General features: G+C 42.0%; 1 protein-coding gene across 1 annotated transcript in view; it reads left to right on the plus strand.

The window, feature by feature from the left end:
- The window catches only part of MAP3K5 (mitogen-activated protein kinase kinase kinase 5), a 190,631-nt gene that overhangs the window by 167,910 nt on the left and 8,932 nt on the right, over nt 1-13,789 (plus strand). Inside the window, exons 24-26 of the mRNA XM_026504878.4 lie at nt 713-898; nt 3,728-3,833; nt 12,889-13,132. Coding sequence (XP_026360663.1) covers nt 713-898; nt 3,728-3,833; nt 12,889-13,132 — 536 coding nt within the window. The remainder of the gene's footprint in view (nt 1-712; nt 899-3,727; nt 3,834-12,888; nt 13,133-13,789) is intronic.

Consider the following 13,789-nt stretch of genomic DNA (forward strand, 5'->3'; position numbering starts at 1 on the left):
TTTCAAGGGTGGAGTTTGAAGTGAGCCCCTTTTGATTGAAAGGCATTGACACTTTAAGGGCAGTTGAAGTTCTGGGGGCACGTTGTAGGTAGTAGCCTCACGTATCCGAAGGAGGTGGGGTCCTAAGGAATTCCAACCCTGGTGCCTACCCGAGCCCCACAGAGCAGAAACTTGTGTGTCATTCTCATTACTTCAGGTTCCAAGAGTTTTCAGCTCTGGTTGCTATTGGCCCCCTAGGCGTGCCTTTTCTATTTCTGTCCGTTCCCTTCTCCTCTCCATGTAGATGGTCGTTCTCAACCCCACTGTTTCTGCTCTCCCTTCCTTACAACTAGGGGTACTCTTGCTGCTATTCTGTGACTTGTCTCTCTGGGCCGACTTTGAGCTTAAGTTCTTATGGCTCATTGCCTCATCTCTCTTTAGTTCCCCATTAAAATTTCTGAGAGGTACTGCCTCCTCCTGTCCCTGTTTGGGGAAAGCTCTGTATACCTGAGTAAATCAGAGCTATTGGCCGACACGTGGGGTAGGTACCCTTCCTCCCAAAGTCTGACTATTTCTTGGGTGGTTGATGGGGCTGGTGGGGCATAGAGTTCAACTATGGTGTTTTTCCTTTCGTGGGGGTGTTTTGAAGCCCAGCTGCCAACAGGGGCTGTGGGAATGGCAGGCTCGTGAGGAATATGTCTAGCACAGATCAACTGACAGGTTTGATTCACAGGGGGCCGAAGAACCTAAACTCAAATGGGAACATATCACCACCCTCATCGCAAGCCTCAGAGAATTTGTGAGAACCACAGACCGAAAAATCATCGCCACCACACTGTCCAAGCTGAAGCTGGAACTCGACTTCGACAGCCACGGCATTAGCCAAGTCCAGGTGGTGCTCTTCGGTTTTCAAGATGCTGTAAGTAGGACATTTTGCCAGTGTTTTTCCACAAACTCCCAACCAAAATTGGAAAAACAGGATAAAACATGAGTTCTGTTATCTTTTCTTTCTTTAATAATTCCGATGACCTCTTCTTTTTCGATGGTAGGTACATGTGAGCTGGTTGCCTCTCCGTTTCTAAGGAGCAGATTTGTGGTTATGTGTGTGTGTATCCCCGAGTTAGATACCCATGAAATTGAACTCCGTGGGAAATAGCAAAAACTAACCAACATCTCCCATGGCTGACCTCTGTTCTTATGAAGTCAGGTAGCAGGTCACTGTTTTGGTGTCTGTAGCCACAGCACTCTGTTTAGTCGTGCACGTTCTAATTCTGTACGAGAACTGCCATCTAGTGGTCATTGAGGAAAATGCAACCGTGCCGACTGGCATGATCACTGCTGAATAAAACCAGTACTTTTTTTTTCCCCCACTTTTTCTCTGGTTTCCATATACAACACGTTAAACGTGTTTGCTTAATACACATGAATTCATCACTGAATGAAAATTAATCCACGAGAGACTGCTGAAGGCTCTGCCCTCTCAGATGGAGTTGCTATGCAACACCAAGTGGAAGCCAGTCTTTCAAAAGCCTGGTTCGGCACCGTAGGTGCTCTTCGTGAATGAGACTTATCTGTGGAACTCTGTACCAGAAAAGCCTGAAGCCACTCCTAGAAGGCCCTCGCAGGGTGCGGGAGACTGACAGAGAGTTCCTGGCAGTGCCTCTGGTGTAACTATGAAAGCACTTGGCATGATGATATTTAAATTCCCCACATTAACTCACTGCTAATGTATTTATTTCTCCTGCATAGATGTCTTGACAATTGTATTTGGTGCCTCAAATGATCCCTCATTTAAAGCCAAATTATAATCCTTCAACAGCCACTTGTGTTCTCTGAAACTCGATGTAAGTGCCTTGGTCTTTGTGCTGTACTGTGGACAGGGACAACACTGCTGACTTGACTGAGGTCATGGGTGATGAAAGCAGCTGGCAGCTCCTATCACTAATAATTAAATGCTAAAGGCACACTTCACTGCAACTAGGCAAACCTAACCATCTGCAAATAGAAAGAAATAATTTAGTGATTTTGCACTTGCCCACACATTTGGCTTCCAGCCTAGAGGCTGGAAAACAAATTGGCCAGTAGAATTCAGATTGAGAGAGGTGTAGTTGTAATCGTGGGTCTCGAGCCCAGGTCACTCTTTTCTCCCCACCCCACACACACCTGCTATTGCTCCCTCACCATCCAGGATGGAAATGAACCCAAAGAATGTACCCTGTTTGATGAAGAGCAGGGCATAGTTACAGAGGATCCTTTTCCATCTTCTAAAGTGTGACTCATGAGAGAAATGTTCTCGTTCACTAAATGCTGTACCCTACATTAGCCAAATAAGCAGGCAAACCTTTAAGAAATGAAGGTACAAGAACAAACTCATTCTGAAAGGATGTCCTGGAACGAGTGTGAGCCTAGCAATGGTTCACTTCCTTTTGGGAGCAACTACTATGAGGAATTCCTCAGACCGAGGAATTCTCCCTTCAAAATGGGATTTGGTGAAGAGAGACCAAAGGCAGGGAGAAGCAACGGGAACTCCAGCTCTTGGCGTGGGTGCTGCTAGGTCACCTTCTCCCTCATGTCTTCTAAATTCTCTGGTCAGGGCCCAGACCTTTTCTTGGAAGGTCGTGTCAACCAACAATTAGTGGAGTTAACCCAAATTTTAAGTAAGTTTTTCTTATGTCTTTATGATAGTGGTTACTTTTTAAAAGATAACACATATGGCTTATACATACAATGGGTTATTATTCACCCTTGAAGAAGAAGGAAGTTCTGACACATTATACTAAGTGAAATAAGCCCATCACAAAAATACCATGTGATTACGCTTACATGAGAGACCTAGAGGAGTCAAATTCATAGAGATGGGAAGTAGAATGGTGGTCACCAGGAGCTGGGAGGGGAGGGCAGTGGGGAGTTATTGTTTAACGGGTGTAGAGTTTCAGTTTTGCAAGATGAAAAGAGTTCTAGAGATGGATGGTGATGATGGCTGCACAACAATGTGAATGTACTTAACGCCACTGAACTATATGCTTAAAAGTGGTTAAGGTGGTAAATTTTATGGCATGTGTATTTGACCACAATAAAAAAAAAAAAGGTAATGCATGTATTTATTTCAGTGTCTATCTAAATGTGTGAAATAGTATTAGTCACTAAAAAAAGATACCCTTATACTACAGACTTTCAATATGAACAGCCTTTCTGGAATATTCTAGCAGGTTCCTCTCCTGTTTGCCGAGATATAAACAACTGTGGAAAGGAAGATAAGGCACTCGATGTGGCAGATCTGCAGGTAGCACGCACATGCTCATTTTTCCTGCCTTACCTGCTTTTCCACGTCACCAGAGTAAGCCGAAGCACGTGGTTGTATTAAACATCAGAGTCACAACACTAGAGACCAGTGTTTATTTTTATTTTAAGCCCCTTGGATTCTTTTTTCCTCCTTTACCACCTCCACCATCCAATTTGCAGACATCAGGAAAAGCAGAGGTACCTTGTACCCAAAAAAGAGTCCCAAAGAAGCAACATTTCATTTAATCAGACTGCCTTTGATTCGCTCACATGGGGATCACCAGACTTTAATTTGAAGTGGCCATTTTTCATTATTTTCCAGCAACATAAAGAAAAATATTCGCCATTCAAGGTCAAGAAACCCTGTAGTTGTTTTTGTTGACAGAATGTCACCCAGATGCTTGTGTCGTCTAGGTTACTTGCAATTAAAAATTAAAATAGACTAAATGTCACCCTCTTTCTCCAGGTCAATAAAGTTCTTCGGAATCATAATATCAAGCCACACTGGATGTTTGCCTTAGACAGTATCATCCGAAAGGCGGTGCAGACAGCCATTACCATTCTGGTTCCAGGTCAGAACTGTTTAATTACTTTGCAAATATGTAGTGTTTGATATTTTAAATTACTGTTGATCTATCATTTATGGTGTCCTCCTTATTGCCTTTCAGACCAAGTTAGCCTTTTTTTTTTAAATCTTTTTGAAGCCACCAAATCATATTTATCTAGTGCATACAGTCGATGTACACCGAGCCAAATGTTTACTATGGATGAGGAAGAGTGCTTCCTTGTCTTTAAAGAGTGTATTTAGATATGGAGAGAAAGAGAAAATTATGCAGGTGGCCCAAATACATACGCATTTCAATATACAGATATTTGTGCCCACAAAACACACTCTCGTGTCCTCCTTTACTGGTGGTTCCCAAACCGGCCAGTGCATTGAGGGATGTCAGGAGCTCTTTAAAATTATAGCTTTCCAAGCCCCATCCCAGACTGCGTGAGTAAGAATCTGCTGGGAAAAAGCCCAGGAATCTGATTTTAATCGAGCTCCCAGGTCATTTTGATCCACAGCCAGGTCTGGAAATCACTGGTCTAGACAGATCCCAGCTATGTTTGCAGTGAGGTACAAAAGGGGTAGTGTTGATGAAACAGAGTTTTATGGAGTGAGAGACGCATTCATACTCTAAGGCAAACTTCCAAAGTACTTTGATAGTGTACTCACTAATACCAAGTTTTAAGCAAAGCTCTTCCATCCTGTATGTGTGGGAGTGCATGTGTGTGTGTGTGTGTGTGTGTGTAGAGATGATAGGTAGATAGATAAACAGATTTAGATACATAAATTAGAAATATGTTGTACTGGGGCGCCTGGGTGGCTCAGTCGTTAAGCGTCTGCCTTCGGCTCAGGGCGTGATCCAAGCGTTATGGGATCGAGCCCCACATCAGGCTCCTCCGATATGAGCCTGCTTCTTCCTCTCCACTCCCCCTGCTTGTGTTCCCTCTCTTACTGCCTGTCGCTCTCTCTGTCAAATAAATAAATAAAATCTTAAAAAAAAAAAAAGAAATATGTTGTACTAATTTATACATGTATTATAAAGCAGTCTGAAGTAGAAATTTAAAAAGATTAGATAATGAAGTATCTTAAAATTTAGGTTATTTACAGATGGTACCACAAACAGGTCATCACCAATCCTTCTAAGTTGTGGAATTCCCTCTCTTCTCTCAGAACACCTTGATTGATTTGAAAGTGAGGGCACCTGTGTCAAACTTTATATGAAACCTCAGTGAAGACTGACTTATTTCCTTCTTCTGTAAGAAAGAAATATAGGAAGTTGTAATCGTCCCAAACATGTTGGTCCTCTATGTGGGGCACACCTCTACCCCTCATCCCTCTTGTCCTGTTCCTTCTCATTCTTCAGGTCTCAGTTTAAAAGATGCCTCCTCAGCGTGTCCTGACCCACCACAAAGTCTAAAGTAGGCTCACTGTTAGTTCTGTCGTCGTGGAAATGTGACGCTTGCCACACAATTTGAAAGTACCTTTGTTTTCTTGTCTCACGGCTATTTCCCTCACCAGAGGGTAATCTTGTCTGCTTTATTCCGTGCAAAGCATATTGTCCAACACAGTGCCTGTAAAACAGTAGACCCCTGATAAATATTAGTTGAACAATACGTAAATGAGTTTCACCTGATTATAACAAATGAGGGTAGAAAATTTGCATAACTGAGAAAAAATTCTACAGAGACAATGAAACACGTAATTAGTGGTTGGATGTGAACCTAGGGAAGGTAATGCTACTGTAAACCTAATGTAATGCTCTAACGAAGTTAAAAGATTCTTGTATTTGGGGGATTTATCATCGGGATAAGCTTGAATGTGAGGAACCCTACGGGGGCTATATATTCAAAAGATAGGAGGTGTGAAAGGGAATAGGTGTGTCTTAGTGAAAGGGATAGGTATAGGCATAAGTTAAACACCGTAGCAACCTAAATGAGCAAAGGAGAGAGGGATTATACTCTGAAATATTTAAATAGCATATAAATGATCTGTTAATCTAATTTTTTGAAACGTCTCTCTAAAAATGGATTACCTAAATACAATGGATTATATCCTGGAATAGAAAAAAAAGCAGTGAAAAACTTGTGTAATCTGAATAAAGTCTGTAGTTTAGTTAATAGTATTGTAGCAATGTTAATTTCTTAGTTTTGATGAGTATACCAGTCATATTAAGCTGTATTAGGGGGAACTGGAAGGTATATGGGAATTCTCTGTATGACCTTTGCAATGTTTCTGTAAATCTAATATTCTTCCAAAATCGGAAGTTTAAAAATCACACTGATGATCGTATTGTAATTGAAGCACTGGTAAATTTGGGTAAAGTGCAGAGAGGCACGTCTTCTGCTCAGATGCGTGTCCCAGGGTGGGGGGCAGGGTGTGAGTGCTGCTTTCGCCCAACCCTGTGTGTGGAACAAGGCATGTTCTTCATGAAAAGGGTTTGCTAAGGAAAGCTATTTGTCCCTCCACTGTGAAATTGGTTTCTTTGAGGCCACTAGGAGTCCCAGATGAAAACCAAAATCACTGTTTGTAAGTATTTTTTTTTTAAAGTAGAAATTTGGAAGAGAATTACTGGAGAAAGTATTTTTTATATTCCTCCCAGGATAGGGGAAGACCATATGCATTTGTATACCAATCTATAGGTGATGAAATGTGCGAACGACAGGAATGGATTTCAAGCACTTGAGAGTTCCATCTAATTTCTGAATGTCCCTAAAGATTTGGTATATAATTGAGATTCAAAGATACTCAAACATTCAAACAAACATTAAAAATGCCTATCTTCATCTTCCCCTGATAAAAATTCCTTCTAGGTAACAAAACACTACAATTAGCCTACCAAATTTTGAAAGACATGCTGAAGAAAACCACAAATTTAAAAGTATGCCATCATCAGTTTATACATGTCCTAGGTCTGTCCGCAGAGAGGATCCAGATCTTAGTATCTAAACACCATTCTCCAATAAAGGAATCAGTGCTCCCTGGAGAGACGGTTGATTCCAGGCCTGGGACAGCAAAAACACACAGGAGCCTAGAACGTCCTGTGATGCCAAAAAGGATGGAGGTTTTTGAAAGGACACTGGAGACCACACCCACTGGAAGGAGCTCCCAAAAATCTGAGCCAGAACAATTTGAACAATAAAATAAAATGATAGCCTTGGGTTATAGTACATAGAATAAACTAAATATCTATAAGTCTATACTGATATAAATAATTGAATAAATAAGTATATGGAAGAAAAGAGCCAGGTCTTTGTTATAGAATTCCAGTTAACAAATGTAGAAGGTATGAGGGAAATAGACAGTCACCATTAGGCAAACACCACAGTAATAATTCTTGCAGGCAGAAAGCATTGATGGCTGTTAAAATTAGTAGGCAAAAGAGTAACGAGAAACAGGATATCTGAATGGCCACACAGTATCTACCCACAAGATGTTACTAATTTCAAAGGGAAAACAGTGACGTTACAGTGTTTTGAAAAAACCGGCAGACACCTCCTGTACCAAATGATCCAGGTCGGCGTCGCTAGGAGTAAGACACGTCATCATCCTGTACCTCCTGATGTGATTCACTTAGCAGAGCACAGCATCACCTTTGTGCTATTCTTGCCAGAAATACATAGCCTCCACCTCTTCATGACAAGACATTGGTGAGCCCCACACGAGGGTCGTAGTACAAAATAACTGACCAGTACTTGAAAGTGCGGAGGTCGTGGGAGACAAAGAAATGCCTGGGTACTGTCTCAGACTGGAAGAGACTAAGGAGACATGATAACCAAATTGCAGTGTGGGATTCTGATGCAGAATAAGGGCATCAGGGGCAGCTGGGTGGCTCAGCCAGTTAAGCATCTGCCTTCGGCTCGGGTCATGATCCCGGGGTCCTGGATCCAGCCCCACGTCGGGCTCCCTGCTCAGCCAGGAGCCTGCTTCTCCCTCTCCTCCGTCTGCCACTCCCCCTGCTTGTGCTCTCTCTCTCTGTCAAATAAATAAATAAAATCTTAAAAAGCAAACAAACAAATAAACAACAACAACAAACAAGGGCATCAGTGGGAAACCTGGTGAAATTCAACGAGGTCTGTAAATTACTTCGCGGTATGATAGCAATGTCAATTTCCTGGGTTGGGTCCTGGCGGCACAGTTGTAGAGGACGTCAGGTTTAGGGCAAGCTGCTGAAGGGTATAAGGGAACTCTCTGTACCATTTTTGCAACTTTTTTGTTATTATAGCATTATTTCAAAAATAAAAAGTAAAAAATTAAAAAGTGTTCAATCTTTCTGCCCGAAAGAACACACAGAACAGAGAGTACAGTGCAAGCCCCTTAAGAGTTTTTTTCCTCAGGCTCTTTTCTCACTTGTCATCAGGAATCAGCCTTGCCATGATTGGCAACACTGAGTATCTGTTGTTACAGTCTGGCTGCCGGTGACCAGATGGAGAAATGCTGAGCGTAGAGGCCATGTTGTCAGTGCCAAGAGAAAATTGATACTGTAGGCATACTAACTCCATTAACAATAATTTTTAATGCTGAAGCACTTGATATTATTACCCGTTCAGCTGAACTACTCATGTACCCGGTGTCCACATTAAAGTAAAATGACCAGTAAAATGATGGTACAGCGTTCTGTACCATCTGAGTGTAAGACAGGAGTCATACTCTGCACTGACAAGGATTGTGATCTTCCTTGGTATCAGAAATACCCTGTGTTAAAGAAGCTTGGTCAACTTATTTTCCTCTGCAGAAAGAACCAATTGGGGTGGTGGCTGAGGGTAGGGAAGTGGGAATAGTATTGTTTGATCCCATCTTGCTGTATTGGAAACATGCACCAGCTCTAGATCCCCACACATGGGCTTAAATATCACCTGCTCATTACAGCACCACCCCCACCCCATCTCCCCTCCCCTCAGTCCGCTGCTGGGTCCCTGCTTTAATCTTGACACTTGGCTCCTGACAGTCCGTTCTGCCTTCCATTCTCCTCAGGGGGCTCAGGACCACCATTTGAACTTCTTTCTCTCAAACGTCTCTGCCCCTTTCCCCACCAAGCAAGGCATTTCCCTCCAGAATCCTGCTTAGGAATCCATCCATGAGTAAACCACCACTGAATTTAGTTATTGCAAATGTGCTTTATTTACCTCTTAGCATTCTTTTTTTAAAGATTTTATTGATTCATTTGAGAGAGAGAGAGAGAGCGCAGAAGGGGGAGCAGCAGGCAGAGGGAGAAGCAGGCTCCCCGTGGAGCAGGGAGCCCAGTGTGGGGCTCCATCCCAGTACCCTGGGATCACAGCCTGACCTGGGATCAGCCTAACCGACTGAGCCACCCAGGGGCCCCAACCTCTTAGCATTCTTAATACATGCCCTTGTGAGTTATGTATGTAGCTAGGTGTATGACTGAGATCATCTAAGATATTTTTAGCTGCATTAATCTGTGCTTATAATTTCATGTCATCTTTGAACACGCTCTCATGGCTCTTCGATATATTCCTTCTAGGCTGTTTAGATTTTTACCTCTTTGAGGACAAAGAACAGAGGCATACTGCATATTTTACAGTGTGGAATTTGGTGATGTATACTCAGGGAGCCGCCACGGAAGACCAAAATAAGAAAGTATTGCGTTTGCTTACACTTTTCTACTTTCTTTCGAATTATTTGAGAGACTTTTTCAGTCGTTTATACATACTTAAGATGATAAAGTGTACAGAGTTAGGGCTATATAAGGGGATATTTAAATAGAATAATAAATATCAGAAAGTTTCCTTCCCCAAAAGTCAGAGGATAGTCAACAGCACAACAAAACTTTTTCATTGTTTTTAAAATTTCAGTTTGGATACTATAAAAGAAATTTAAGAATAATTTTAGAAAAATTTAAAAGGCTAATCTTATGTTCTAACTTAAGCTAGAATTACACTTTCTTACATTATTTTTTCTTGTTTTTTTAAACTTATTTATTTATTTATTTTAGAGGTAGGGGGAGGGCAAAGGAAGAGGGGGAGAGAGAATCTCAAGCAGACCCCAGCTGGGTGCAGAGCCAGGTGCAGGGCTCCATCTCAGGACCCTGAGATCATGACCTGAGCTGAAATCAAGAGTTGGATGCTTAACTGACTGAGCCACCCAGGTGCCCCTAAATGATTTGTAAAGTAAGATTTTTAAAAATTATTTTGGGGGGGCGCCTGGGTAGCGCAGTCGTTAAGCGTCTGCCTTCGGCTCAGGGCTTGATCCCAGCGTTCTGGGATTGAGCCCCACGTTGGGCTTCTCCGTTAGGAGCCTGCTTCTCCCTCTCCCACTCCCCCTGCTTGTGTTCCCTCTCTCGCTGGCTGTCTCTGTCAAATAAATAAAATCTTTAAAAAACAAATTATTTTGTTCCCTTATATACAAATCATCCTAGTAGTATAAGTCTTCCATTCTGTCAACCTTTTCTTGAGAGGCTAATACGTCCTAACCTGTGTACTGGGTTCCGGGTTTGCAAAAGTTAAACACCTGATTTTGAGACCCTCCTACTATAGATGAGTTAGGAAATGGAATTTTGGAAAGAGATAACGTAGAAGGCAGAGTAGAGGTGGAGCTTGGTTAACCTTAAGAGATGAAGGACAAGGATGTGGAGAAATGAGAACCCTGGTATACTGTTGGTGAGATTATCAAACAATGCAGCCACCATGGAAAATAGCATAATAGCTCCTCAAAAAATTTAAAACTACAATTATCATACAATCCAGCAGTTCCTCTTCTGGATATATATCCAAACAAAGGATTGAAAGCAGGATCTCAAAGAGAGATTTGCACACCCACACTCATAACAGCATTACTTACAATAAACCAAGAGGTGGAACCAACACAAGTATCCACTGATGAATGATAAACGAAATGTGGTCTATACGTGCAAGGGAATATTATTCAGCCTTAAAAAGGAAGGAAATTCTGATACATGCTACAGCATGGATGAATCTTCAGGAAATTATGCTAAGTGAAGTAATAAGCCGTCTCAAAAAGACAAACACTGAATAACTCTCCTTACAGGCGGTAACTCCAGTAGTCAAACTCACAGAAACAGAAAGTAGAATGGTGGTGCCAAGGCCAGGGGTAGGGGGGGATGGGGAGTTGGTGTTTCATGGCTATAGAGTTTCAGTTTTGCAAGATGAAACTTACAAAAGTTTGCAACTTTAAAACTAGCCCTGGAGAGTGGCTCAGTACGATATAAATTTACTCAACACTACTGAACTGGGTACTTAGAAATGGTGAAAGTGGTAAATTTTATGTCATGCATTTTTTTACTACAGTAAAAAGTAAGAAAAATAATAGACAAAGAGAGATCAAGGAAGTCAGAACTACATAAACCTGGCCCCTGAAGAAGGGCACCCTGATTTTTGTTATGAGCAAGATGAGGAGTTGTTGTTTTTTTTTTTTAATGGTTGAATCTGGAATTCCTGCCCAGCAAGAATATCTAGCAGGTGCTGGATGTCACAGGGTCAGGGCTAGAAGTACTTAACGTTGATAGATTTCAAGGACTTAACTATGGAGAGTAAGTAGAAATATAAAAAAGTAAAGGGTAGAATTCCAGGTTCCAGCTTTTAAGGAGCTGATGGTAGATTAAAAAAAAAAAAAAGATCTGAAGAGAAGCAGCAGCCAGAGATTTAGAGGAAAATACCATACCCAGGTCCAGTAAGGTAAGGAAAGAAAAGTTACCTGGAGGATTTGTTAACTAGTCAGCCTTGGGCTCCTTTGCCCTGGTGGCTAGATGGGTGGTGGGATGGGGTCTTCTGTCACTCCCCCTGGAGCCGTCTCCCCATCCAGGGGCTCTTAACCTGTGGGTTCACGGACTCTCTGGACAGGCTTCAGGGAGTCTGTGAGCCCTCGGGATAGCGAGGCAAAATGTTGCGTGAATGTGCTTTTCTTCAGCCGAGACTCTCCGTGGCTTTCATCGTGTGCCACAGCATATGGAGTGAAGATCTGGTATTTCTGCTACCCTGATTTCACTTAGATGATGAGTGTAATTCCTATGTCTAGTCCATTTTGAGAACATAATCACAATTTATAGTATTGTTTTCTATGGGAAGATATCATCCCAGTTGTGAAGTGACACGCAGATGAAGTCATGCGATGTATTTAAGTTGGCGATTATAACATTTGAGCTTTAAATTTCAGTGATTAGTCAACACAGTAGGACTCACACTAAGAATCAATCCAATAGTCAAAAACAGTCTTACTAGAGTGAATATAAGCACATGTGGCATTTTCAGGACCCCCTCCTTTCCTTTACACTCTGAACGTTACAGGCAAAAAGTATTCTGTGTATTTACTTTTATTTAGATACTCTCACTATATCTCAGTTTCCTCATTTCTAAGTGAGTTAATACTTGCCAGATATTGTATAATATAAAAAATGAATTTTACTTGTATAAACAAATGTTTATATTAACAGGTTTTTACATAACTGCCTTTCTGATTTTAGCATTTTCCCCACATACCTTTTTTTTTTTTTGTCAGAGAGAGAGAGCACAAGCAGGGGGAGCAGCAGGCAGAGGGAAAAGCAGGCTCTTTGCTGAGCAAGGAGCCTGATGCAGGACTCGATCCCAGGACCCTGGGATCATGACCTGAGCCAAAGGCAGACACTTAACCGACTGAGCCACCGAGGCTTCCCCCACATATCTTTTTTTTTTAATTTTGTTTATTTACTTGAGAGAGATCGATAGCAAGCACGAGCAAGGGGAGAGGCAGAGAGAGAGAAGCAGACTCCGCGCTGAGCAGGGAACCTGATGTGGGGCTCGATCCCAGGATCCTGGGATCATAACCTGAGCTAAAGGTAGACGTTTAACCAACTGAGCCATCCAGCTGCCCTTCCCCACATATCTTCTGTGTGGTGTGGCCATTTTTCTTCTGTTTTGAATTAGGTCATTCTGAGTCAATACATCCTGTGAATTTTGCAGATTCACTGGGAGAAAAACTGTAAATTAATGCCCAGAAATCCATCCCTACATTTGGAAAACCGGTTTGGAATACATATCTTACTGATAGTAGGGGAGAGGACATTCATGTCGGAAGAAATTAAAGCAGCCCTATTTTATTAACACTGTTGTTGATGTTATGTCTAACAGAACTGAGGCCCCATTTCAGCCTCGCATCTGAGAGTGATACCGCTGATCAAGAAGACTTGGATGCAGAAGATGACCATGAGGAACGGCCCTCCAACCAAACTATCCGAAGACCTCATGCTGTCATTGAAGATGCTGTGGCTACCTCAGGGGTGAGCACACTCAGTTCTACTGTATCCCACGATTCTCAAAATGCTCACCGGTCCCTCAATGTGCAACTTGGAAGGATGAAAATAGAAACTAATAGGTAAGTCCTATTCTGATGTGGGTGGGGTTCCTTTCCCTTACTTTTATATAAGTGCATGTGTGTTGGCTCTATTTTAAAGTTTGGTCCACAGATGGGGCACCTGGGTGGCTCAGTCAGTTAAGCACCCAACTCTTGATTTAGGCTCGGGTCATGATCTCACGGTCGTGAGGTCAAGCCCCTCATTGGGCTCCGCATTGAGAGTGGAGCCTGCTAAAGATTTTCTCTCTCCGTCTCTCTTTTCCGCACCCCCCCCAAAATTAAAGTTTGATCTTGAGAATACAAAATGATTCCTTTATCCCATTCACGTAACTTGGTTTGATAATCTTCCTTTATTAAACAAGAGAGATTTGTCTTAGTCTCTTTAGACAAAATCGTTTTCCGCTTCTACCAATTCAAGCCTTGGTCAGCACCGTTCTTTTATCCCTGCTTTATCTCAAGTACACTGAGATTTTCAAAGTAGTTGTAACTTCAGAAACTGTCTTGGACATAGACTCAGAGCAGCGTGTACCATCCCAGAAACACTGAAAGACAGAAAATCCATGTTCTTGAAAGCCTATGATTTGGAATATCAAGTTCTTTTAGAAGAGGAAGATCTCTGTTCTTGAGAATAAATTTAGTGGTGCTAAAGCTTTGCTTTTCCAAAAAGAGCCCTGAAAG

This window comes from Ursus arctos, unplaced genomic scaffold (genome assembly GCF_023065955.2).
Source record: "Ursus arctos isolate Adak ecotype North America unplaced genomic scaffold, UrsArc2.0 scaffold_13, whole genome shotgun sequence".
Classification (NCBI taxonomy): domain Eukaryota; kingdom Metazoa; phylum Chordata; class Mammalia; order Carnivora; family Ursidae; genus Ursus; species Ursus arctos.